Source organism: Nesoenas mayeri, assembly GCF_963082525.1.
Source record: "Nesoenas mayeri genome assembly, chromosome: 2".
Lineage (NCBI taxonomy): Eukaryota > Metazoa > Chordata > Aves > Columbiformes > Columbidae > Nesoenas > Nesoenas mayeri.
Window position 1 is genome coordinate 108,618,775 of NC_137543.1, and position 27,579 is coordinate 108,646,353.

The window sequence follows — 27,579 nt, forward strand, 5'->3', positions numbered from 1 at the left end:
CCATAAACTTGTTAAAGAAAAACAAAACAAAACAACATACAAACAAAAAACCCCAACCAACTGAAAAAACTCCAGCAAAACAAAACAAAGCACAAAAAATAAACAAGAAGTTTTTTGATTGATGGGAAAAGAATGTAAGACACATTTGCACACATCCTGATCAGAAAGTTTTTGTCTTTGGAGATAATAAAAAATACAAAGTCTCTCTTATTTATTTAATTGAGGTACAAACTAACCCTCCCACATCCCAACTCTTTGTAGTGAGATGAAAAGTCCTGATATCCGTTCCCACTCTGCTGACTTGTATTATGTACTTGTGAATGGTCCCAGCAGTTAAAGTCAGTTGAAGCAGTTTTCTCCAAAGCACTCTCGTCCCCATGACCCCATCCCTGCATTCCAGCCTCAGTGCGATCACATCCCAGCTTTTCATGCGTGAGACCATCCCCAGCCCCCTCCTCCCCACAGAGTGGGAACCCTGGGCTTTCCCTTTCCTGCTGGTCCCCATGGGTGACATGAGTGATTTGCCTTGGTGGTGATGGCTGTTAAAGAAGAAAAAAAAAAAAAAAAGAAGAAAAAAAAAAGAAGAAAAAAAAAAGAAGAAGAAGGAAAAAAAAAAAGAAGGCAGCCAGGCGGAGGGAAGGGTGTTGATGAAGTACTTACGAAGCGGTGTGAGGCGCTGGGGAGGGTGCGATTCGGCTGGAGCGGGACCTTTCCGTAGCTGGGGCTGCAGCTGATGCTCCCGCCTTATCTAGGGAGGCGCCGGAGCTGTCACTATGGCAACGCGGCGCTCAGGCGTCCTCCGGGGGGCTGGGGCAGAGCATCACCGTTCCGGAGCCGCGCCGGTGGCTTGTCACCCTGTTTCCTTCCTCTTCGCCGAGTTGCTGAGGCCGAAGACGAGGGAACAGGGCGGGGGAGACCGGCGGCGCCTCAAGGCAAAGGCATCTTTGCCACCCAGTGACCCAGAGCCGCAGACGCTGCTGCTCTCAGAGAAGCAGGGAAGGATGCAAAAGCTTCGGCAAAGAGCCGAAGAGCGAGCTGCAGCCGCTGTGTCAAGAGGCGTGAGGAAAATGGCAAGGGGAGGGAGCGAGGCTGATGCCGTCTGGGACCCAGGGGAGAGCTGAGGATAAAAGTGGAGCGAGAGAGGAGGCAGGGCACATGTCTAGGAGCAGCACCATAAGCATTAAAAGTGATGGACACCGTCTCCAGAGCTGAGGTTCAGCAATGACTGTGGTGTTTGTGTATGTATCTGGCCACAACTAGTTATACAAGCTTGGTATTTATGGGGCCAGGTAGGGAGTCTTCTGTGGCTGCTACTTGTTTGCCAGTAGAGACCAGTCTCTCCTATTTTAGCCCATGCCTTTGGACGGAGCTGTTATTTCAACTGAGGGAAAAATATACAAATATGCCTGATGTTGGAAAAGCTCTGGGAGAAACACTCTACTCAGTGGTGGGACTGGACACTGCCCCTCTCTTAGTATTCATCTGCAACAAAAATGCCTTTGTCGATGTCCCTTTATTAAAACATCTCTAAAAACTGTGAATGCTCACAGTTGCAGTTATCTCTCCTCCTCCTCTGTTCCCCCACTCAGCAACTGAAATTCTACATCACTGACATGTACTGCATTCTTTAAATTAGTCAAGGTTTCTTTCATAAACAATATATTGTACAGGGGGCCCAAAGGGGCAAAGTACTCATTCCCAGCCCGGCAAAGTGTGCAGCACCCTTGGATCCTGTTTGTTTCGGGTGTGGTTTTGCGAAGTGTCAAGCACATTAAATGCTCTAAAGACACCACCTGGAAGAACTGTGAGCTTTCCTCATCAATGTCTGTGGGAGATGAGCACGTTCACTACCTCACAGAGTTATGTGTGTTTAGATGTCTCAGAGACCCATTTTTTAAAAGCAAGCTCGTAAATGCTTAAATCGCTCCTGAAAAAAATGAGGCGTAGGCCTCTAAATACACTAAGATCTTTTTTTGCAAGATTTCTAACTGAAAACAAACAAACAAACAAAAACTAAAACCAAACCAAACAAAAAAACCCCATAACTCTTCCAGACTGCTCATAAAAAATGAGTTTCTCATTTCTCTATAACTTTGATTTTACTTTCAATGTTGTCAAGACCTCTCTGTTGCAGTGAATTTTAATTTTTAAAAAGCCCTCTATTTTTACACTGAAATTACTTTTACTGAGAAAGACAAGTTATTTCATATTTTCCTATGAACTCAGAAAAATCAGAATGAGACCACTGAAAAATAGGCTGATGAAACAAAGCACTCAAATCAGAAATATATTTTTGAAAAATCAGCCCGGGATTGCCTTTTTACACCTTGTCCTGGTTGAAAAAGTCAGTCAGTCAGCCATTTATAGCACTGGGAAAATTCCTTGAGGATGAGAAAAATCATTTCCTGTTCTAGTCGCCAGATCCCCAGGATGCTTTGGGAATGTTACAGGACAGCTTTACTCATTAGGAAAGTGGTCTGTCACACTCAGCAATGTCACACATTCGACCCTAGTCTCCCCCTATATTTGTCAGGTACCATGAAGCATTTTACTGTGGCAGCAGCTGTATGTCAGCCTTTCCAGAGGGGCTGCCACATTACCAGTGTGATGGAGGATTTACTCCCAAATCTGATCTTTTAAATGTTTACAGTTGTTGTCCTGTTTGTAAGAGGGTTGGGACTCCTTCCAGCTTTCTAATCCTTCCTCTTCACTTATTTCACAAACACAGCCTGGAAAATAGTCTGAGTCTGTAATAAATCTGCACTTTAACCCTATTCTCTTGTACACGAGTATTCCCATCAGCACTTGGGGAACTACGCATGTAATTAAAGATAAGCACATGTTTAAAAGTTTCCAGGCTAGTGCTTTGGAAGACAGATGGGAAAGGAGAAGGCAACCTAACAGAAACGAGATAAATACACAAACACATGCACACACATGTATGTACATATATGCATATAAAACATATATATACAAACACACACACATATGTGTTGTATGTAGATACAACTATTACCTGCTGATGCCTTTGTTATTTTTGTGTTTGTTTCTGGCTTGGTTTGTAATTCAAACATCAAATTTTCAAAAGCCTGAAGGGCAGTGAGAATTTGGTCTTCCTTGGATACTTTTTTCCTGTTTGAACTTTCTTTTTCTATACCAAAATGTTAGCTTACTGAAGCTTTTCAGCACAGCACAAGAAAGCAATTTCTTGAGAGATGCACGGTACCCCTTGATGTTATATTTGCTGGTTGATAGTATTTCTACTGTTGGTTTTGCAATGCAATCACAGCTGGCTTTTCCTTACTGTGGTAACTAGTAAAGATTATTTTCCAGCTGTAATTTTCCTCACAATGAACTCGTTTTGAATCTGGCCAAACTGAAGACCAAAATCAGATAGATTAAAAAATCAGATTATCAGTACCAAGAAGCTTGTTGTCCTAAAGATGACATAGTTCTCACTTCTGCATATTCCTTTTCTACTGCAGAAGACCATGAAAGGCACTACAAACTAGTGTACAATGAAAGGTATATATGGAGATGTTTCACTGTGGGGGGTTGTATTCAACTCCTTACATTATTGTTTGTTCAGATTTGACTTTCAACCCCTGGCCCTATTTTCTGATGAATTAAGAAGTGCTGGTAAGGTGGAAGTGAAGGGTGACTTCATTTTAACAGGTTTTAGGCATCTGAAAACTGTTAATAATCCAGCCTCAATCAGGTTCCCTATGCAGTAGCAGGTGGTTACATCTGAGATAACATTTCCCTCAGATAAGCAAACTCGCGGCTCACACTATCCTGATGTGCTTAAGCCCAGCTCAGCCTCCGCTGCTTATTTCTGTGTGAAAGCATACTTCACAGTACTGAAAGTTTGTTCCAGGTTTATGCTAACTTCTAAGCCACTGCAAGCATGTGCATGCCGAAAGTTAATTTATACACGAAGAATTAAGGAACTGTATCTTTTAAGGACCCATTTATTCGTTTAGTCACTTTCTAAGTGTTGGTGTAGGTATAAAACAGGCTATGGTTGATGAAATAAATTACCTTGCAGCCAGAGCAGTTCTACCAGTAGATCATTGTGCAGTGCTGTTTTTTTATCAGATTGCTTGAGGTACAGTCAACACTTGTCTTTGGTGGTTTCCCTATAAGTTGTGGAGGTTAGAAGTGCAATAGATTGAAACCCACATTCAATGAGCCTAACTTTTCGGACAAATTATTATAAACATGTACATTTTTTCCTTATATATAAGAGAATATGCATATAGGGGCGTAAGTTGCATTTATCACAGACTCAGACATATAGATAGTTCATGTTTTTTAAACAGAAGGCGCACTTGAGGAAAATCATTGCCATGTCCTGAAAGGCAGCACATTTGTCCCGGGTCCAAGAGGGAAACCATCTGTGTTTGTTGTACTGCTGAGTGAAGTCTTTGAGGCTGGAGCAGTCTCTGAGGCTCAGAGCAGTCTGGGATTTGTATCTAACCTGACAGATGGCTCTCATGTGAACGTCCTTCCTGCTGCCCCTGCAAAGGTTAGGGGGATTATGAAGGAAACCTAAGAGGCTGGAAGAGAATAACCCCATTTAGAGTGGCAAAAGGAGTTTCTATGTCAAGAGTCGGAGAGTCATACCAAGGCTCCTTGTGCAAAGCCAAGGGAAAAATGTATCACACTAAGTCGATATGAAACTGCCTGTAGATTAACATGTGCTTTTACATTTAGATAGATAATTTAACATTTTCTGTTGTGTCTAGTCTGTAACCAAGTCTTCCTGCTCTCTTCAGGAGGAGTGAGCCAGGAGGAAACAAGGAAAGAAAAGGATGTGCCTTGAAATGAGGGAGAAAAGTTTTCAAGTTCGGTGCTCCTAAGCACTCTGATCCACGGTTTTCATCTATCCTTATGTCAGGGGGCTTTGAGGGGGTTACTTTTAGGGAAAGACAGATGTATAAATCCAGCAGCTGGCAGATGGTGGTGGAAAATTATATTCCAGGGAGACTTGGAACAAAGCAGTAGCAGATGACCTCTGGCCCATGTAACTTGTGCATCTCCTTAAATGTGTTGCTCTTATGCAGCATGGAACAAGTTGGAAGCCAGGGTGGGGGTGAAAGCTGCCCTTTCTCTCTGAGAGAAGGCTTTCTGCTTCCCTTTCCGGGGATGTTACATCTGTCATGTTGCTCCTTTTCCTGGAGCACCCACTGCCATTTCTCATCCTACCCTCTAACTTCTTACTCTGGTTATTTAGGTGCTGAATCCATGTTGCCCTGTGCACTGGCACACAGGATCTTTCTGCCAAAACACTGTGGCCTTGACAAGATCACAGCATTTCTAACTGTGCATCCAAGCATTATATTTTCAAATAACATCACAGCCCTCCTGCACTTACGGTTTAAAATATTAGACAGCTTCTAAAACACTGCTGTGTTTACTCTCCTTTCTAACACTCTCCACGCTGGCTGCTTTGTTTTACTAGACTGTGAACCTAGGAAGAAAACAACTTCTCTGACTGGAAATTACATGCATGAGTGTGAGAGATGCCAGTGCCTGCAACATGTGCTTATCTCTCAGATTAGAGATAGTGATTCACTAGCAAACTCCAGCTCTCCCTGGGCCTATCCGTGCCTTGCAGCAGGATGGCAAAGAGACATAGACATCTGAGATTATTTCTGTGAACTTTCCTGACAAAGGATACTTCGGCATATGTTATCCGTTGAATACATTATTAAAAGGGGAATAAACTAGGCTTGATTGAAACCAGACCACAAGGCTTCCAACCTAGGGCATGAAATAAAGAAGCAAGGAGCAGAGCAATCTGTATGGGAGGGTTTTCAAAGTAGTCAGGGAAGGTGAACACTGCCTCCTTTCAACTTCCCTGGGAATTTCTAGTTTGCTGCAACCACCTTGAAAAATCCCACTCACTCTCTATTCTTTGCACTTTAGCAACACCACAAGCTCTTTGTTAGTCACTGTCCTACTGGGTGCTCATTGCTGTGCTGACAAACTTCCAGTTTGTAGCTGGCTCAGGCCTTGAGGCAGGACCTGAGCAGAGATACTGACTTGTCCATCACTGCTCAGTCACTGGCAAGCTATGAGCTGCACCTCTGGCCTTAGCACCTCAGCTCTGCACAAAGAGTTAATAACGTATCTTTCCATATCCTGAGGACTTTTTTTTTTTTTTAACTTTGCAAAGGAAGATAAATGTAATTTTTAGTACTTAGAGTCCTGAAAAAATCAGTAGATGATGAGAAATGGTAATAGATTAACGGATGCTGGCTAGAAAAGGCAGAGAATGAGAGTTCAAGGAAGCAGTGTTCTACATGTCCTGTGTTTGCCACTTCATTCTGGGTGTCATAATTGACAAATGTCTAATGTAAGCCCTTGCCTAGTTAACTGGCTGGCCCCAGTCAGAGCCCTGATGGCCATCATGTGATGATGGCAGGCTGAGCACTCCAGTTTTCTTATCAGGATTTCCTCTTGAAGAAAGCAGTTGGGGTTATTTTGTGGTTTTTCAATGCCTACAGAATATATATATTTGTGTGTGTTGTGAATATTAGAAGTTGTGATTCTGTTTGGGTGCTTTTTTTGTTTAGTTAGGGTTTTTTGTTTGTTCGTTTTTCTTCGGTTTGGGGTTTTTTTATGTGTGTGGGGTTTTGTTCGTTTGTGGTGTTTTTGAGAAAACATTCTTACTTGCACAATTGAGGAGCTATAATAAAGATGCTAAAGAGACCTATATTGTGTTGATCAATGAAGCAAATCAAAACATCTAGTTCACTTATCTAAACGCTTCTGTCCTTAACGGCTGTCTCAAGAATCTGTATAAAGCATTTCTGTACTGTGCTGCTGAGAGAAGGTGTCAGAGAAAGAGCACTCTGGCCTCTTGCAGAGTACAAGGATTTCTTACAGCCCACTGACAGCTGCCCGGTGTGCAGCCCTGCCTCCTGAGGAGCATAACTGTGCTAAGAGCTGAGGGGAAACAAGGGGTTGCTGCATCTGGTGGTGGATCCTCAGAAATCCCAGGTTGCCCAGAGGTGTTGCACTAGCAGCAGCAGTCGTGCCGGGCTTTTGCTGTTGTCTTCAACCCACATCCCTCAACTTTCAGAATACCAGTCCAGCCCATAGAGCAACATGAAGGGAAGGAGGGAGAAAGTGTGTTAATAGTCTGTGTTCAGTTCCTATTGCTATACAGATTACTGCCTGCTATTCAGAGCAGGTTGGTGTTCTCTACCTGGAATGGTCTCTTCTATTACAGGTGATGGTACAAAGGAGATAGCACAAAATATTTGAGAGAGAGAAAACAAGCAAACAAAACCATGCTGGATGAGAATTATAGAAGCAGTTCTGCTTCCATTGAAACCAAGTCTGAAATTCCCCTTAATTTCAGTGCCTGCTTTTCAAGCTTGCAATTGTAATACCAAAAAGGTGTGTTAGTTGTTAGCATTTTATCCATTCTTCCTACAACATCAATAGATTTGAGCCCAGCTGAAGGTTTGGCAGCAAGCTGCTAAACACTGAACCCAGCATGGGTACATTAAATTTCATTCATTAGAGACATAGAAGCTTTGCTTCATGTGGGGTTTGTATAAATACTTGCACAGATTCCTTATCTGCAGAAGCTTGCTCCTAGCAAGCTGTTAAGCTCATTAATAGGGCAGACGGAAGATTGTGTGCCTATAATTTCCAGTTCAATTATTATAGAGTACACAAAATCCGAATTCTACTGTAGTCCAAGGCAAAACTCCCACTGGTTTAATGGGGCCAAGATGGCACAAAGTTAATTTCCCAACACAACATAAAAAGTGGAAACTCTCCCAGAAGATTGACTTCAATGGAGTCTGGACCTCAGGAGATGAAACTCTCCATTGTCTCAGAAATGCAAATTTTGTACCTTACCAGAAAGATGTTTCTAATGAGGTAGTCATTAAATAAAGAGCGTTGCACAATACAAAATAAAATGCGCTTGATTAGTCAAATAATGCAATCCAGTTTCCATTATGCACATAGTCTTGACATGAAGTGGGCAACTTTTTTTCCTCTGAGGGCAATCATGCACATATTCACTTTCATCATGACTATTTAGGCCCTCAAGGAATTGGGAAAACATCTTTTTTTTGGAGTAACATCATAGTGAAGAGAGATCATTTGCGCTATGTGAAGAGAAGGGTGCCAGGGTAATGTCGCAGAGAGAAACATTTGTGAAGCTGATATTCAGTGGTCAGTAACTATTTCAGTTACATTAATGAAGACTTCTTCAATTCAAGTGGTGTCGAACCACCAAGTGCCTCTTTGCTTATAGTTTAATTAAATGTCCATTCTTTGGTAGATCTGCTGCTTATCAGTGATGAAACATCAGAACAATAATAGCTAATTTCAGGAAATTTTGCAGAGGGAGGTGAGAGCTGCCTCTCTTTTATAATGTTCCAATGAGACCACAAAGGACTTATTTTTGTTCAGTGAGGCCAGTAAATTATTAATATAAAACATGACAGAAAAAGTGGGCAGATCTTCCACCAAGTGGGTTTTGAAAATGAGTTCAACTGAACCCTCTTTTCATCACATAAACTCTCATCCACCAAAGGTACAACGCTTGTTTAAATTAAACATCATGAATTTCCAGCCATGAGCAAACCTCCATGAGGATCTTGTGGAAGAGTAATAGCGAGGTACTCACTTTCTACAGCTGCTGTCACAAATGCTCCTACATATGTAGATGGAGGATGGAACAGAGAATTTGTGAAAGCAGCAGCAGGTTCCTGCTGAAGGTGCTCCAGTGATAGGAAATCCGGTCTTTCACTTAAACCTCTGCATGTGCTTACAACCCAAAATAAAAGCTGCAGATCCATAACTGTAAAGCCAGGAGACAGAGAGACTCTTTTTCTCCCTGGTCCCTCTGATGCCCCTCCAAGCCCTTCTCCTCAGGAGTGGGATTTTTACAACCTCCCTGTCAGAGCAGCAAGGGGACGAGATGATGGTGGTAGGAAGATGTGGTGAGGGAAGGATGGGCACAGTTCAATCCATGTTCCCGTGCATTTCTAATTATCTACATCAAGTGGAACAACTCCATCCATCCAGAAGCTTGCATCCATCCAGACCCTGTGACATGTCTTGCTCCTGTCCCTAAAATACACGCAGTCTTGGTTCAGGATCACCTGAGGATGATGTGCATGGGATAGAGATGGAACCTGTTTCACACATCTTCCCCAGAGCTTGTACAGGCAAAATGAGAAGACTACAACTCTTTCCTCTTCTCACACACATTTTTTTTAATTTTATTTTTTTTTTAAATGATCTACCACAGAACTCAGAGCCAGGCTTTGTGAATGTAAATGCTAAGCAGGCAGGGCTGGCCACCAGTTTCTGAGTAGCAGGACCTGTTCCCCCTCCCCAGCCAGCACAGGCTCTGCTCCACAGGGTACAAGGAAACCCCTTCCTTAACCAGTATGGTGAGAGAAGAGTGGGTTGGACTAGGTGATATCCAGAGGTCCCTTGCAACCCTAACCATTCTGTGATTTGGGAAGTCAGCCCCATGAGGCAGAGGGTCTGCTGTGCATCCAACATTACCCTTGGATTTTTATTGCTGCTCGTGGGCCAGCATGTGGCTAGGACCTTTGTAAGCAGCCGTGCACAGGATTGCACAAGACAGGCTGGAAAGGAGCTGCTTGCTCTAGCTTCGCTGTGTTGACTTCTGCTAGCAGTAGTAGTAGAAAGCCAAACATATTTTAGTTGCAAAACTCAAGAGCCTGTCTGTGCTTCTGCAGGAAGCACATCTATTGACTAAGAAGGTCAATGCTAATGGAGACCAAGAGCAGAAATGAATACTGAGGCCTTTGGAGAATTTTGCAAATCCATTTCTCCTCTTACTTTTTTTTAATTCATGTACACAAAAAATTTACAATAGTCTTACACAATGATGCAGGACTGGAAAGGTGCCGAAGATCCCTTTTCTTATATAAAAGGACTTAATTTTAGCCAGAAGGGGAATGGAGGATTATTTTTGGCTAATTAGTTCTGAAAATTGTTCATTTTAGAAAAGTCACTCTCCCTTCAGGGAATTAAGAAGCAGTGTCAAAGTGGTGCTACATCAGCCTTCATAGCCCTCTACAACATTTCAGAAGGGCCTAGGTAAAAAATTTAGCTGGCTGTATCCATATCATGACTGGACTGGTTATGGGCATCTCTGATTTATACCACAGCAAGGTATAAATAACAATGTCATAATGGAAAACATCAGGGTTTCCTCCATCTCATAAAACTGGGAAGAGGGAATAGTTTTGTGTGGTTATTGATTTCCAGCTGCTTAATTAGTGTTTACAATATCTCTCCTTTAAAATAGCCATGTGCATTTCATTCCCTACTTGCCTGTTTAATTTAATCTAATCAATTGTTACACACCTGTTCCCACTTACTTAAAACAAGCATTATATGCAGCATAACAAATATGAAGCAACATTAAAAGTAATTAATCTTTATCCTTGAAATGTTTCTCTTGGAGGAATATAATTAAGAACCCAAGCTATAAAAATAATCAGAAATCAAGTTTATACCTTAAAACACCAATAGACACATAACCTTATTTTGAACAGTACAAGCAGATTTGAACATAGATGCACAGAAAGGAGAAGAAAATTCCTAGAACATTTAGTAAGAGGTCAGAAAAAAACCCTTTTATTTAAGGAGTGAAAGATGATTGAAAAGTGTTAATGAATGCTGGGAAAAGACGGCTTCAGAGGGCAGCAAGCAGTCATTTCTTCAGCCATACCAAAGAGAGGTGGGTAGGTTCCTCTTTCATTTTACCATGGACCTTATGCCCAAGCATGTATAATGCTGTATGATGGATGATGCCACACATCCAGGTAAGTTCCTAGACCTCCTGCTGATATGGAAAATCTTGAACGAGACTCAAAACCATAAGGCAATTTTTTAAAAAATACCGCACACACTTTTTTTTTTTTTTAATTAAATTTAGTGATTTCTGAGCTCTTCCTGGTACCACAGATGCCATCCAGAAGTTGGGCAGAGCTTAGGCACTGGCTCCAACCACCATCTGCCTCCTGCTGCCCTGGGCTTTAACACAGCTCTCCCACAACCCTCCCAGAGGGGATGGTGGGCTCATCTTAGGGCATCTTTAAAAACCATGTTATAAACTCTCCTTTCCCCTCTGGAAAGCATAACCACTAACAAAAATTTAGCAGCAACGTGAGCCAGAGTTTCACATATGTGCTGCTAGCTAACAAACGAAATCTAGCAGCATGGGATTAGTGCCTGAGAAGCCCTGTGGTTCACTTAGCCTCTGAGTCTCTCCAGCTGTCTTAGACTTTTGAGGTTCCTACCTGTCTTCCTCTGAGAACCTCTTTCCTTGTATTATCTAAAGAGAGTAATTTTATTCCCCTAAAGGGCTTCAGTGACTGGGACAGCAATTTCACCCTGCTTGATCATTGCTTCTCCCTGTGAACCCAGAGGAGGGAACAAAAGGAGAAAGTCCTAAAGATCCCAAATTAAGGTGAGGATTTAAAAAAGAAACACTTTTATTTTTATTCCATATTTGCTTTCATTATTTCTTTCTTTCAGTGTCTGGAAATCCCCAGCGAGTCTGACATAAGTCCCTAACTCATCTGGTTTCTGCAGAACAGAACACTGCCAGATGACAGCTCACGCTTCGCTGACGACGTTCTGTCATCTATTGGTGCTAACTATGGATCAGTGTCTGTCTCTACAGCCTTTTTAATAGGTACTTTATTATTTTGACACATTTCCTTCCCTTTTGTTAATCTAGGGATTAACAGTGACATGCCTAAATTCATGCTTAACTGTGTTAACACCATCCCTCTTGTATTGAATTTGCTGCAATCTCACACTGCTAGCTGCCTAGCAGAAGACCAACACATCCTCTTGCTTAAATAACCCCACTGAGACTCTAAGACTCTCTTTGTGGACCCTGAAGCATTACCTGACAGGTTGGCTGCAATACTGAGCACAAAAAAAAAATAAAATCTGAGAGGATATGATATTAAAAACAAAAAAGTAAAACTATAATTCAAGGGGAAAACAGTAACAGAAAAGTGTCTACACAGTCACATAGCACCTAGGGAGAGTGTCCATCTGCCAGTCCTACCCAGGATCTGCAAACTATTCTGACCAGATGCTCTGTTGATGTCCATCCCTGGCTTTTCTTCACTATAGATAGGTGTCTGCTTTCCAGAACCTGCAATGGGTGGGCAATTAGCATCTATAACCTTCGCTGCCTTCCTTACAGTTTCCTCGAAAAGAGAGAACACCCTTTTCTGATAGTCATTCTGGCACATAAGCACAGACCCCAGCACAAGGACCCAGACTTTCTGCTTTTCCTATTTGCAGCCACCCATGCATTTGACTCTATGCTCCTATTTCTGCTTTTCTCCTCAGTCCTCTCTCTTTCTCATTGTACCTCTCTCTCTTCCTCCTGTCTTCATTCTAGTCCCATGTCTTTTGTCAAACCCATGTCTCCTCCTTCTTCCATAGATTTTTTTTTTTATGATTTGTTTAAGGAGAAGAGACCGTACCTTGCCGATGACACTCCCAGTGATGATAGAGAGATATTTATAATTGAGTAAAATTTGGATTTTGCAAAGGTTGAACTTTAAAAAAAGACTCAGAAGAGAGAAAATAATTGGAGGCAGAGCATTTCTTTGCAAGCTATGATGATTCTGCTCAAAATTCATAAGGACTCTTGACTCTTCTAGAATATTTCTCATCAAAGAGGTTCTCAGGCAATTGGAGAACGGCAGCAGAAATGAGTAGTTATAATAAAGCTGACTTTGTACATTTCTTTCCAATATTGTTAAAAATTCCAGGGGTCTGGGCTGATTTACAAAGTTGAAAACCCAGAAAGCTTTGGTGGCATTCATGTAGATTTGGGTGGAAAAGATTAAAGGGATGGAGAAACTGCCTGGAGAGAAAAGATTAAAAGTGCTAGGACTCTTTGCTTTGGAGATACCAGGATCCTCAGTGTTATAAAATCAGGCAAGTGGTGGAGAAGGCAAATACAGACCTCTTTTGCATCAAATCCTGCAGTTCTAGAACTGGAGACAATTCATCAAAAGCAGGAGAACAGTTTAAAACAGACAACACACGATAGTTCACACAGCAAGGATAACAGTGAATTTCTGAACTTTGTTTCCATAAGTATTGTAATAGTGGAAGGTCATGGTAGGAGGGCACAAAAAGGATTAGACGTTAATGGAAAAGAAGGAAGGATAGTCCCTCTGATGGGCCTGTTGGATTAGATGACTTCAAGAGGTATTTCTCAATCTGTCTTCCTGTGATTCTGTAACATTAACAGATGCTAACAGGGACAGGCAGAAACATACTCTCTGATGTCCCATACCCAACATATGTGGCTGCTGGGGACATATGAGGAGAGCAGTCTGGAAAGAAGTAGTTGGGCCCTCCCTGAAAAACATTTCCTAGTTTTTCTGTCAAAGATACAGTCCTGTCACAGGCAGTCTGGCCCTGTAGCCTATTTCTTATGTTCTTAATCACTGGGTTCTATATCAAGTAGTTGGATAGCCTCAAGCTGACTGTTCTTCTATGCTTTCTGTTAATCTGACTGTGGTTCTTAATCTCTTGGCTTGTCTGTGATCCTGAAGTGCTCCTAAGTCTCCATAGGAAGAGCAACAAATGAATTTATTTCCCCAGGTTTCTGAGTGAGGGCTAAGTCAGCTTACTTATTTCATTGAAGGAACTCTGTGTATTGAGCTAATACCTTTGGGCTACTTTTAAACAGATGAAGCTACACATAGATGAACTTCTGCTTCATCCATCCTTTGTCTAGTTTCAGGTCACTCATTCCAGGCCCCTCATTTTTATTATATGTTGCTCTTCCTCCATTTCTTTCTGTGTCTGCCCCTTGTTTTCAGATTCCGCTATCCCATCTGCAGCTACAACATTCCTCCAATGCTGCTGACAAGCCCTTTTGTTCACTCCCTGCCTGGGTGGCAGTCAGCCCAGCTTCTGTTTGCATTGGCAGAAATTGCTTCCCAGTGCCCATCTCTGAGCATGGGCTTGCCAGGAAACAGCTAGATACAACCTGCTGATACCACAAGACTATTGCATCAGCTCCCAGAATGAGATTTCTTGGGCACCAGCTGCTCCAAATTTCCCTGAACATCTCACTCCATCTCCCCTTCATCCCTAGCCACACAGACTCCCACTCCTCCATGGGGTATCTCAGCAAGAAACCCAAGCCTGAGAAATGCACCTCTCACATTTGTCTGGCCTGGTTTGGGAATGACTCGGGTGCCCTTGCTTCCACTTCCCTATTTGTTAAATGGGACAAGGATGTGAGGAGTCCAGCCTACCCTGCTTCCAATGTGCTCTGCTCTGATTAGAGCAACCCTAGATCTGGAACAGCTCTCTTGATGTAACGACAGTAACACTTTCTCATTATTGCTATTCCTTGTAGATAAAAAAATTAAGGGCAATGAAGTCTTTATGCAGGACATTACAGAAGTGTCACTGATACAATAGACCCTAGTTTTCAAGTAATTAGGTTTTTTATCTTTTTTCCTAACTGACTGTAACTGTTTCCTACTTCCCATAATTTCTCTCTGTCAGTAGCTTAGAAAAGCCTCTGGAAAGTCCAGGCAACCTTTAAAAAGCTAATTCACCAGCAAGAGAATACTTAAATACAGACTTCTGTCCCCCCCCACACGTTGCTTCACAGTAGGTCTACAACAACTTGACTTGTCTGTTGTTGTAGCTATACTTGTGTGAAAGGTGCATCTTACCGTGTCTTCACAGACTGGCAGCTGATCTAAAGCAATTTCCTAAACATTCTGACAGTGAAATTGAAATGAAGTGGAATATGGAAATGTCAATGTAGGCACCACAATTTTCTTTACCATCTAGGACCTTCGTCTTGCTCTTTTTCAGGACCCTTGGCAGATGCTTGCTTTACCTGAAGTCCCTCTAATAAATACTTACTGCAGCCCTTCCTGGAGGCAGCTGGCTAAGCAGAGAGCACAGAAGAGCAGGGATATTTTACTTGTCTGCATTTGCAGAAGCCTTTTTCAGGTGAAATGTCCAGAGCTTGCAGATGGCATGCAAGAGATCCATGTGCCAGCATCTTCAGGTGGGGCCCCAGGGAGCCCTCACATTCCCTTGGGATAACAGGTAGGGGAAAAAAAAACAGTCTTATCTCCTGACTTTTGGTCTTTTGTATTTCTTGCCCCCTCACTACTTCTGTGACTATCATTACCTATAAGCTCTTCATGTCCTAACGGGCTTCTTTTGTATTTTAATGGAGGGAAAGAAAAAAAAATCAGGAATAGGTGGGAGTTCTGTGTTGTTTGTCATCATAATAAATGTTGCCCATATTAAGATTGAAAAGCCTCAATGGGACACACCTGTGTCCCGCTTACTAGCTCTGGTCTGTGCTGAGTGAGTGAGGTGCCCATTGAAAGACAACAGAAAATAATTAAGTGAAGATGGATGAATTCTAATGCACCTCTCCAGTAGGGTGAGAACAGTGTTGTTTCATATAATTTTAGTTTATGGAAGTCTCAGGTGTTCTGATTCTGAATTTTCCCATTTGATAGCAAGCTTGACTTTTTGTTCATGCTTCAGCCTCTTTTACTCATGTTCATTTTTACAGGGAAGATCAAAACCTTGTTTCTGGAGCAGAGGGAGTTAAAGCAGTCAACAGTCTTATAAAGTGACACAGCAGCTGTTTCTTAAGTAGCAATGGATCTTAATGAAAGGCTGCTCATAAAATTATTATTGCAGCAGCAAGTAGAGGTCCCAACTGATATTAGGCCCCTATTGTGCTAGGAACTGTACGAACACATTAGGAGAGAATAACTTCTCTGTGAGGAATTTAAAACCTCATTAGATAAGACAGAAAGAAGCTGTGCCAGGAATAAGAGTCCCCATGGGGTAAAGAAAAAGGCCCTGGTCACAGGGAAAACACATGGTAGAGCCTGCAATAAGACCCCATGTTCTTGCCACCCAGGCTCACCGACAGCCCTAGAGGAGAAAGTAATTCATATGTAGCAGCTCAGAACAAGTTTATTCCTATGGCTTGAGGCCAAAAATTGAAGGTCTCTTTTTTTCAAACACAAATTCCAGCTCTGCACAGGGAAAGCCCTGAGCCTGACCTGGGGCGCCCCATCACCATGCATCAGGATGCAATAAGGAGGCAGCACACCCAGGTTGCACAGAGATGGGCTGCGCTTCCAGCAGGAGGTCAGCACCACCCCAAGAGCAGCCGTACCCATATTATTTGGCTGTCACAACCCCGCTCCTGAGCCCTGCCGCCTTCTAAGCCAGTGTCAAATCTTCTTTGGATTTGAGGTTGGAAGGGGCTGAACTCCCATGATGCTACTTTTCTGGGAACCTGTTGGCAACATTGACAATTAGACAACCGATGCATTAACATGCTAGAGAGGCTCTAATGTTTATTCATGCGCTGCTCTCGAGGGTTTATTGAATTGATGCCTGGTAAAGCAACTAATGGGAGCCCTTGGCAGGGTACCTTAGATGGATTTCCTTATTATCTCTATAGATTTTATACTCTCTAGCAAAATCAATATTCAAGCCGGTGCACAATGCAGCCTCCTTTAGCTTCAGGGTTTAAAGATTTATGGGGCATCAGGGAAAACAAATGAAGGCAAAAGACAATGACAAAAATAAGTAAAATCCAAGTGAAACAAATTGCTACTGAACTAGGGTGGGCAAAAGCAATCATTAGGTTTTGAATCTTCTGTCTTTGTTAGGGAAACATTTTTTTAATTGGCTTGCCCCTGCTTACCCTGTTCTTTCATCCCTCCTACTTTGGTGAGGCTTTATGTTGCACTTCTCTTCCAGAAACTGTGATCAGGGCAAAGGCAGTGCTGAGTCCATAACAGAGAGTTACAAAGGTTTCAGATGACAGTTTTAGGTTTCTGCAGGCAAGAGATGCTGAAAGAGGACTGGATAGCATGGAGAACCACTGCTGTAACATACCTACACATTATACATCTTATCCTTTTCCTTAGCACGTGTCTTCTACATTGCATGGACCTTTGTGGGGCCTCAATAGTCCTGTGAAATAGAGCCAGAGCCAATTGTTCTACTTATTTCAGTTTTGGAGAGGTGGAATCAGGAGGGAAACAGCCTCTTGCTCAAATACTTGCTTCAGGTGGGTTTGGGTGGTATTTTTTTGTTTGTTTGTTTGTTGTTTGTTTTGGTTTTGTTTTTTTTTGCCTTTGTCAGAAGTCCTGCAGTGTCACAGGGTCAGATTAAAAACTTGCGAACTGCCCAGCGCTAATGCTTTTCATAAGTATTGTAGCCCACTCCCACCCACAGATATGACCTGCTGCCTTGTGAGCCTGCAAGCTAATTTGTATGGTTCTAGCTAGATAGAGTAATTATGATGCTCATTCAGATATGTTATTATTTCATTAATTCTGTGGACTTATAATTAAGATTCCCACCTTATTTGCTTATGACTGCCCTAAAGGGAAATAAATTGGAGTTTAAAAGGTTGGTAATACTGTGAGGTTAAGTGGGTGCACAGCTGGCTCCTGTGCTCACCATGCTATCCCCAGACCTTCCTGATCACAAAATTATGGTGTGTGTTCCTTTCTCTCCCAAGAGCAGCATTACGATGCTTAGCCCATCCATCCCTGCAACATGTTTGGAGGAGTTATGAAGTGAAATATCACTTGTTGTGCTCTAAGATAAGTCAGAAGCTTTTTTTTTAAATTTCCCATTGTTTGGTATGTTTTTTTAATTGCTACAATGTTACAGCTTAACTGTTAAAAAATCATTGAGGGCTTGAAATGTTATCTAGCTATAAATGCAAATAATTTCAAGTTAACAGTATTTGTGGGTGTCTAAATGTTGCATATCGAGGAACCCTAGTTTGTCCATAGCTTGCACAACATTATTCTATAATTACATTGAAATGAAGAATAGGATTGCACATACCAGTCATCTAGAGGCTATTAAACAGGTTTTGTTAGTAAGAGTCAGGTTCAGTCCTGGTTGAGAATACAAGTGCTAGAATTCAAATGGCAACAGAGGTCCCACATGATCTTTGTAATCAAGAATAGCTGTCACCTGCCAATAGCATCTTCTATACATATGGATATAAGACTGGGAGAGAATAGTTGCAGTGTCATGTAACCACAGAGCTTTTAAGCATCATACTGCAGTGACACTTGCAAAAAACATCTTGTTTCATGGAAGGAATCACAGCCTTGGTGCAGCTGAGGTAAGGAAGCTTCTCAGCCTCCCTCTCTCCCAGGAGACTTTCAATGCTGGTATTATTGTACATCCTTCACCATGCTTTCTATTTGCCTTCCTTCACAAACTGAGGTACAACATCTGCAAATGCAGTTCATAAGCCAGTGGAGAGAGAAAATACTAAGCCAAATTTATTGCTTGTTCCACTAAAACTGAGGTGAAGGATGCTTTGGTCCTGCTTGCATGCTGACTGAAGATACCGTTACAATCACAAATCTCGATGTATAAACTCTTAAACACTTGATAGTGTGGAAGTGGTTTACAAATCCCATGCGGGGTCTCAAGAAAGGGGCAAATTTCAACCAGTAAAATTCATGGCCCAGCATGCTGTGGAGGATCTTGTCAGTTCCTGTGTTATGTACCTCTCTCCCCCAATCATTTTATTACCCTGAACATCTGTGGAAATGTGGAGGTGCAGGGAGCCTCGAGGCTGCTCAGCATGTTTGACTCCATTTTCTCCTTAAACATGTGCAAATGCTACTTCTGTTTGCACCTTCGCAGAGCTGTGATTTGCAACACCAAAACCTAAATGACACCTAAGGTCCCTCCAGAGCATTAAACAAACAAGCCAGTAGGACATCTCACAGTCTGAGAAGTGCTAAATTGAAAGCAGCAGTACAAACTGCACCGCTTTGAAAATGAACTAGTTGAATTTCTTTACTGTGATCCAAACCTGAGAGGTCTTTTCTCATGACTTTCTCTGCATGAATCCAGGCTCTGTGCACTCCCCAGAAAACTGAACCAAGATTCTGATTCAAGGTTTATAATATAGAAAATCCCATATTTCTAATCTCATTTTGGTTTTAATTTGGTTTATGTGATGCAAATACGAAAAGGAAGAAGACAGGCAGGAGACTATCCATGGTAACATTTTGACAGAGCAGGTGTTTAACATATACACTATCAGTGAGCTTCTGATTTGATACTGACAGTAGATTAAAGCCTCACAAAATTAGTCAGAGGGAAGTTAGTAGCAAGTTAAAGCTAGAAAGTGGGTAGGACTATACAAGGTAGTTTGGGCATGAGGATTAGTATTGGTTAAAGGACTGTATCAAAATAACTGGCTATGAGAATATCTTCTAGTGGTATTTCCTGGGCTATCTACAAGTTCTTAAGTTTCTTCTCAAAAATAAGCCGTCTCCTCTTCCTTTTAAAGGACTTTGCAAAGAACAGCCCTATCCCATGTGACTGCTAATAGTAGTGTAGTAAATTTTGCGATCACAGAACAGCAAAATACATAGCACCTCTCTTTAAAATATCCTTTAAAAATGACTGGTTTTCTGGCAAGTTATCTCATTGCAAATGAAACTGCTGTGATTAGAACTTATCTATAGTGCAATGTTGTGTTAATTTGTTTCTGTAATATACCATGTATTTCAGGAAAAAGGCCACAAATCCATCAGTCTGTCCTCCATCAGTCTTTTCCTTCTTCTCAATCATTATCTAAAGAATTTTGTAAAGATTTCTTCAACTAAAAAAAAAAAAAAAGGAAGTAGCATAAGATTTTAATAAAGAGCATTCCATCCTGTGGTGTTTACATGGAGCTTATGCAGAATTTAATGCTGTTCATTTAAGAGAATGATCAGTCCTTTAAAAACAGGGACATGTGCTTAGGTGGAAGAGACCACTAAATCACAAACAGCTATCTAAGATTTTCTAGATATATTTTGTATTCAGAAAGGCAGCCAAACTTTTTTTTTTTTTAATGGTAACATTGTGAAACCAGATCAGTCAGAAATGCTGACTTTGAATTTCTTCAGAAAAACAACAAACCTTCCAGTTCACTGCCTTTACAGCCCTTGTAGAACTGGATTATTGTCTCTACAAATTGAAGCCATAAATTACTAATTTCACACGGTGGGAGAGGGTTGAATATACTAATTAGTCAAACAGTGACATTCAAAGTTCAAGCAAGCTAAACGCCATTCATGTATTTATATGTTCTTCCCTCTGGAGCATCTAGATCATTGCCGCAGCTTACTGAGAAATATCAAGGCAGGTCCAGTCCCAGTTATGCCCATGTTTCCTACGCAGACTGAAAGTGCCTCAAAACAGGGGCTCCATCCTTTCGGATAATTGCACAGCTTAGCAGGAAAGGGTCCTGATCTAGGCTCTGGCAATGAGATGCAGAATAGTAAAACCTCATTGTGGGTCAGCAATCTCTTCCACCTAAAACCTTGCAGATGAGACTGAAACATCCTTTATGTTGTGTATAAATGCCTTAAAGTCCATTTTCACTCGGGGAGGTCCTTTTATTTCCTTCATACTGGTGGAGAGCTCCTGTGGGGCAGATGCAGCTGAATTTGCCTCAAACGTTGCTCTGGTAGGAAATTGCATTGGGGATGGCCCTGACTGCAGGGCAGAGAGCAAACCTGTTGCTGTGGTGTTTTTGCTAGGAGCTCTTTGGAGCACCATTTCTGAGCACCCACTTTGGGGATGCACAATGTCAGCAGCATCTGGAAATGCTTGTTCATTCTGGGCTTTTCTTTCTCCATTCCAATCAGAGAGTCCGAGCTCGGAAAACAGATGGGATTGTTCTGCCAGTAATTGGTCCAGCTGCTGCAGAGAAAATAGAAGGAAAAGCATATTGCAGTAATAAAAATATAATAAAAGGAATCAAGCAGGATACACGAGAGTACATGAAGCATGCCTGCTTCTTCTGCTAGGTCCAAAGTAGACATGCAATGTCTGGTAAAGGACATGTTGCCATGAAAAAGAGAGGAGAGGCCTAAAGGACATTTTATGCCAACAGACAGATCTAACTGCCTAATGGAAAATCTCCAAATGGACTTCTTATCTGTGACCATTGCAGGCATGAACCTCTAATCCAAGTCTGTCAGGGAAGAATCAATGTATGATCCCCTGATCATGTTTTCTTTACATTTCCTCATCAAATGGAGAGCTGCTCCAGAAATGAACCAGACCAGTAACAATTTATCAGTAATTCTGCAGGCTGACTGCCTGTCACTTTATTCAAGAAATGACGGGACCTTTATAGAGCACAGTCGAGTTACTTCTATAAGTACTGGCACTTTTCCTGGGTGATTGAGCTCAAGCAGCACAAAGAAAGAGTCAAAGATGTAAACTATAAGTCTGTTATTGGAAGTCCTCCTATTCTTCTTGCTGAAAGTTTATCCAGCTGTACCTCAGAGTTAACACCATGGATGCTGAATAGCAGAGCAGACTTCGAACTCTCCCCACATGACCCGGAGCAGTGGCTTGTGCAACGTACCATGAGGATGCCCTCCCTGACCTGGCAGGCTTGATCATTCAGCTGAAATTCCAGCTCTGCAATCTCCTGACGAACGGCTCGCCGTAAGAGTTGCAGGTGTCTGCCTTCCTCTCTGTAGGGACAGCAATGAAAACACACTCAAGTGAGCAGTGAACACCATCCTCTTCCTCAGCCTCAAGCATAACCCCTGTGTCTCCATTTGCTGCGGCCTTGTTTTTATCCATGATCATAGGATACCTTACAAAATAATAAAAACAGCCCTTGTCTGCTTGATCCTCATTTCTTCTATTATCCCAACTGCAAGATAAAATACATTGTAGTTGCAGAACCAGCTTGAGTCTCGGCAGGTTTATCACTTCTGATTTATCACCAGCACAAAGGCTGCATAAATCCTGTATTTTCAGGCAGCTCTATATTGAAGCCCTGGTAACTTTTTGTGAACCTGAGGCTTCTCAGTACTCCCTGTGAACTTGGGCTCAGTCCATGAAGAGCTAGTTCAATTTTTCCTGTATTATCACTCCATTGATCATAAGTATTAAGTACACGGCCTAAAGGGACTGATTTGTCAGAGAGCACTCCTGGCTCCTTCCCTGAACCCAGCATTGACCCGGGACACCGAGCTCCAGCTGACTGAGATCTGTTCCTGTTGCCATTAAAATATAGTAGTTGCATACTAAAAATCTAGCCTGCATCTACAGAGCAATCTTCCCCTTCAAAATGCTCTTAAGAGCCATGAACAGCGTGGACTTTGAACAAAAATCACATCACAGTACATTTTTCCACTTGCGGGATGCCCACAGCTGCACCTTGCTGACCAGAACTGCTACCATAACACAAGTGATCAGACATGTTGCATGTGCCCACATTTGGTCCTGCTGCATTCTTCCTGAAGATACCATTACAATCACAAATCTTGATATATAAACTCTTAAACACTTGATAGTGTTGCTGGCTTTGGATTTAAGTGTTGAGCTGCCATTACCTTTCTTCATCTGGCATCATGCTGGCAACCAGCACCTGCTGTTCGGTCAGGTGCTGTTCAATCTCGTCCAGCTTCTCCTGGAAGTGCTGGCAGGAGCTCTTCATCACTTCTATTTCATGAATGTTACACTACACAGAAAAGCAAGAAAACACCACACTTTACTACTTTTATTTGAGCACTTCAATGCTGAGTGCTTTTGAAGCTGACAGCCTGAATGGCATGGGTCCTCCTCTTACCTGCACAACAGGGACTCTGTGATCCAGATGGCACTTCAAGTGAGTTTGCTCTGGGTGCATCACTCGCATCCCAGTCATCATCTTTTCTCCTAAAACATGTAGGATTGAGTTCTGGCACTACTCGAGCCAGTGAGAATTTAATTTTTCCCATTGAAGAGCAAAAGGACTTTGATCAAAGATCTGATGCAATTTGTCAAATTCTGTTATTGCACTGTTGTCGGACATTATATTTGAGCAGGATGAGTTGCTGTGGGTTAATGGTAGGTTAAATTATTGTCTTCTGGAAATTGGAAACTGTTTTGAGAAGGAGAAACAGGAAGAGAGAGAGAGAGGAAAGATACATAAGAAGTATGAGAAGTGTCTTTTCTAATGGAACATGCCAAACCCCTTCTTGCACTCAGAGCAGTTTAAGCGTAATAAAGGTGCATGCTTTCAGAATGCAGATGGTATTGTCCTTCAGGTCTCTAGGGCCACAAACAATTTTCTAGTTGGTTCCTCAAGGCTAACAAAAATCTGTAAAGCACCACGCAAAAAATACAAGAGACACAGTGTGGGTAGGTTTGGTAAAAAGTTGTGTCAGCCCTTAAAGATGAGGTATGGGCAGTTCCCCAGGCATTGACTATTTGAGCATATCACAGAGCACAAGTTCACATAGATTTATTCAGTGTTCAGGCACAGGTGGCATGGAAGGGGGACTAGCTGTTCCAGGACTACTCTCATGCAATAACTTTTTTTGCATGTAAATGGTAAATTTACTGTCTACCAGTTTTTACATGGTGGTTGCATTCCCCATGCGTGCCCTGGGTCAATGGCACGTAAACTGAGCTAGCTTGTCTCAGTTAAAGATGTAGAAACTACTTCACCTCCAATGCAAAGCACAAAGCAGGCATAGGCAAATTCTCTGCAAAGTGGCTAATATTCAGTAAATTCACTCACTTATTGCACAGATCTTGGATAACAGTACGATGCAAAGTTTGTTCCTCCTACACTCCCTGTCCACGGACTAGAGAAGAAAAAACACTATTGGCCCCCGTTTGAAGACTGATAAAATAGTAGATAACAGATAAGAAAAGTCTTCCCAGTCCACTATAAGGTACTGACTCACTGCCATCTTGTGGCAACAGCAGAATATTTGACAAAAGGCTTTATGCTGTTCAATATACTGTTCAAAAACAAGGCATTGCAGACATATACATTCAATTATGTGGCAGCATAAAACTCACCAGTTTCACTTGCTGGAACTCTTATCTAATAACGTTCTTCCCCAATGTGTACAACAATTACAGTTTCATTTCCTTATGAAAAGCAATGAGAAGAGGAAAAATGGAAATGCCTGTTAACTATCAGGAGCTATGCTGCTCCTTCCACATTTTTCTCAGGATGCAAAAGCCCCACCTGTCTTTTCTTGCTTTCTTCCCCAACACATTCTGAGTCTTTCACAACTTTGGGGAGCTCTCATCAATTCTGAACAAAGAAATAAAAAATCTGGTGACTTTTTACTGTATTTTTTTTTTCAAATTCATCTTAGCAGGACTTTAGATTTAATGCAAGCTTCTTATTCTACCATGATATTATATAATGGATTGCAGCTCTGAGAAGTCATAATTCACTTTAATTTAGAGCAGTTTGGCTTATGGTATCTACGTAGGTGTTCACAGTTAGTCTTTAATAAACGCTAAGTAATATAACTTAAATGAGTTCTCAGCAAAATGAGGATTACACTAAATCATGTCACCTTGCATTTTCTGCAGTCCAATAAGTTACTCAGTTACTGTAACTCAGCTGATTCACAGGAACTCACTGAAACTCATTCTCGTATCTCAGCTCTTCATTTGACCTGTAGACTTTATCACTCAGTTTGTAGGAACCATTTTAAGACTGAAATGATGTACGTAAGTTACTAAAAGAAGCAGCCCAACAAAACTGAAGATACACAGATAGGTTTGCCCATTTTGTCTAGAAGGGAATGCTTCTTTCCCCACCCATTTTCTCAGTTCCATTCCTAAGATACGTCTCACTAAATAAGCAAGCATGGCAGGAGAGGAAAGGAAGAGGCAGCTTGTACATTTAGCTCATTAGTGTGTCAACTGTCCATGTTCATGAAGAAATCTACTCACCGGAACAAGATCACATGTTGCAGCATCCTGTAGGAGCATCAGTGTTTTCAAGACCTGCAGCTCGGTGGGGGCATGGTTTGAGCAGCAGCCCACAGGGTGCTGGGGAGAGACAGGCACAGAGAAGGTCCACGGGCAGCAGCCATGGCAGCAGCAGCAGTGGCAACAGTGACTGCTCTGCGCAGCCTGGATGTCAGAGGCTTCAGCCCAGTAGTATGGCCTGTATTTGCCAGAAAGCACAGTGTCAAGAGAGGCTGATTTTGTCAGGTGAGCATGGGGTGGGTGAAGCAGTGGTGGCCACCTGGGTTTCCTGGCACAGATGTCAGTTTGGCTGGAAGCTTCAGTGGTCTGCTTCACGCCATCCTTGGAAGCCCCTGGGTCTGACTTTCTGAGAGAATCATCTTCAGAGGAGTCCACAGAATCTTCCCTAGCAAGGGTGTCACTGAAAGGAGCATTTTGCCCTGTGCATTTCACCCTTGAAGTAAACTCCAGCCCTGAAAACATCTGAACAGTAACAGATTTCAGAGGAGCAGAAGCCATTTCATTGTTTTGGACGGTGTCTCCCTGTTCTGATTCGTTAGCACCTAACATCTTCCCTATACTACCAGTCTTTTGATCTACCGATAAACTTAATCGAGGCCCTTCTGCTGGGCAGGTGAGATGTCTCCAAGATACTTGTGGAGAACAGCATGAACTGGCACTGCTCCTGCTTTGCGCTGCTGAGCCCTGCTGTGGAGTTTCTAGGAGCTCTGTTTTGGAGGAGCAACTTGTATTTTTTGAATCATCATCCATTTTGCAGAACTTCTGATCATTTGTCACCTTGTTCACCGCAAACAGGGTACCATCTTTGTTGACCACTTCCATACCCAGCCATGGTCCTTTAACATGCTCTTTGTGACCTCCATGGGCATTTTCATGACATGTAACTCCAACAGCCTTTTCGGTCAGGCACCTCTCACATTCATCTTCACCTCTGATTTTGCTCTCACTGATGTCTGCAGAGTTAAAATCAATCAGTTCAGTGAAGGCTGCATTCATTGTTTTGTGTCCTGTTTTAAAATATAAATGATCAAATTTTGAGGAGATAGGATCTCCTTTATTCTGAGTATCACTCTGAAAACAAAGGCTATGCTCTTTTATGCACTTCTCTTTTTCCAGTTGCTTTCTTCCAATTTTATCCTCTTTCCTGTCCATGTCACATAAGATTTCTTGTACAAAACTCTGTGGTTCAGCATTACAGGCCTCATACTCTCCATTTTCTGCAGTTAGCAGCAGATGAGTCTCTTCTCCCTGGTCACTGCCTCCTTTTGTTGATCCAGGTACTGTCAAAATGCTCTCACAAGCTGTGACGAAGACCTTAGCACCACGATCATCTAGCTTTTGTTGAAAATCTTGACTTAACATTGCAAACTCTGTCCTGTCTGACAGAGCTGTTTCTTGGTTATGGATATAAGAAATAAAATTAATCTTCTTTGAGAGAGATGCATTCTGAAAGAAAAAAAAAAAGAGAGAGACAGAGGAAAAAAAAAGGAGCTGAAATATTATACCTGTTCTATCACATTGGTTTGGCCCACTGCTGTTTTGCCCTGGGTACTCCAACCCCAGAGGCATCTTTAAATACATCTTTAAACATCTTTAAATACCCAGTGAACCAAAGAATCAAAGATTCTAGTACTTTTTCTTTTCTAATGCCTTGCACAAATCTTTCATTAATGTGGTCAAAGAGTTGCACAAAGTTCTGAGAAAGCTTCTCACCTACTCAGGTTTTCTAGGAGGATGAATTTGTTTTCATGAAATTTTCACAACTCCATGATTTTTTTTAATATTACTTGTGCCAAAGTTACACAGTTTTCATGGACCTGGTAGGTACCAGTAACAATTGCTCATTTCTTACTTGCAAAACTACAGGTTCTGGCAGCTCCTCCATGAACCCACTACTGTCTGACTGGCAGCTGCTTGTTCTTGTCACCAACACGTCTGCCGAGGAAAACAAAAACATAAGAAAATCAGAAAACAAGGCAGAAAACAGTATGAGGGCAAAATAAATATAGAACTAATTTGGATGCTTTAAATGTACGTTTCTAGAAATATTCTTGAACCTGGCCAGAAACCTGCCATATTGCTGCAACCAGAAAAAAATAACAAAATGTGCTCAGCATAGCTACTGCTGATGTTACTAAGTGTTGACTTATTCACAAGTGTAATCATCAGCTGCAGATTTCAGATTTTGATATGTTCATACAACATACACGATGTAAATAACCTATAAAGCAGCCAACCACTCTGCTAAAAATAGTGACTTTTGATTGTAAGAACTAGATCAGACTAAGTCTCATTCATACCTATGTAGATCTGATGGCTTCAGCCAGGTGACTGCTGCAGGGAAAGGGAGCTGCCCTAGCCTCTAATCAGACCAGTTTGTCTCTACTTTGAGGCACCGTGTATCATCTTTTTTGTTTTTTGGTCTGAGGACAGGAAATCACAGTAAGAAACAGAGATGATGTAGGGTTGCATGGCGAGACATAAAAGAGGAAGATATTCTAGATTTACTGTAGATAAGGTTCTAATCTAACAGCCACATCATCTGGCTAAATCAATTATTACCCCAACTTTAGCAATTAAATTATAAATCATTAGCTACTTGATTTAATGAGTAAACCCAATCCTCTTTAAAAGAACAAATGATTGAGAGTTAACCCTCAGTTGTCTTGTACACCCCCATACCTGTCAGCCTTGGATAACTTGTATTTTCAGATAACCTTA

General features: G+C 41.9%; 1 protein-coding gene across 1 annotated transcript in view; it reads right to left on the reverse strand.

Moving 5' to 3' along the window:
• Positions 1-20,405: 20,405 nt before the first annotated feature.
• Positions 20,406-27,579, reverse strand: part of ITPRID1 (ITPR interacting domain containing 1) — a gene marked incomplete at its 5' end in the record, with an annotated part of 58,060 nt that continues 50,886 nt past the window's right edge. Inside the window, 5 exon segments of the mRNA XM_080364174.1 lie at positions 20,406-20,811; positions 21,485-21,596; positions 22,467-22,594; positions 24,820-26,304; positions 26,711-26,793. Of these exon segments, the coding sequence (XP_080220300.1) occupies positions 20,422-20,811; positions 21,485-21,596; positions 22,467-22,594; positions 24,820-26,304; positions 26,711-26,793 (2,198 nt within the window). The 3' untranslated portion in view covers positions 20,406-20,421.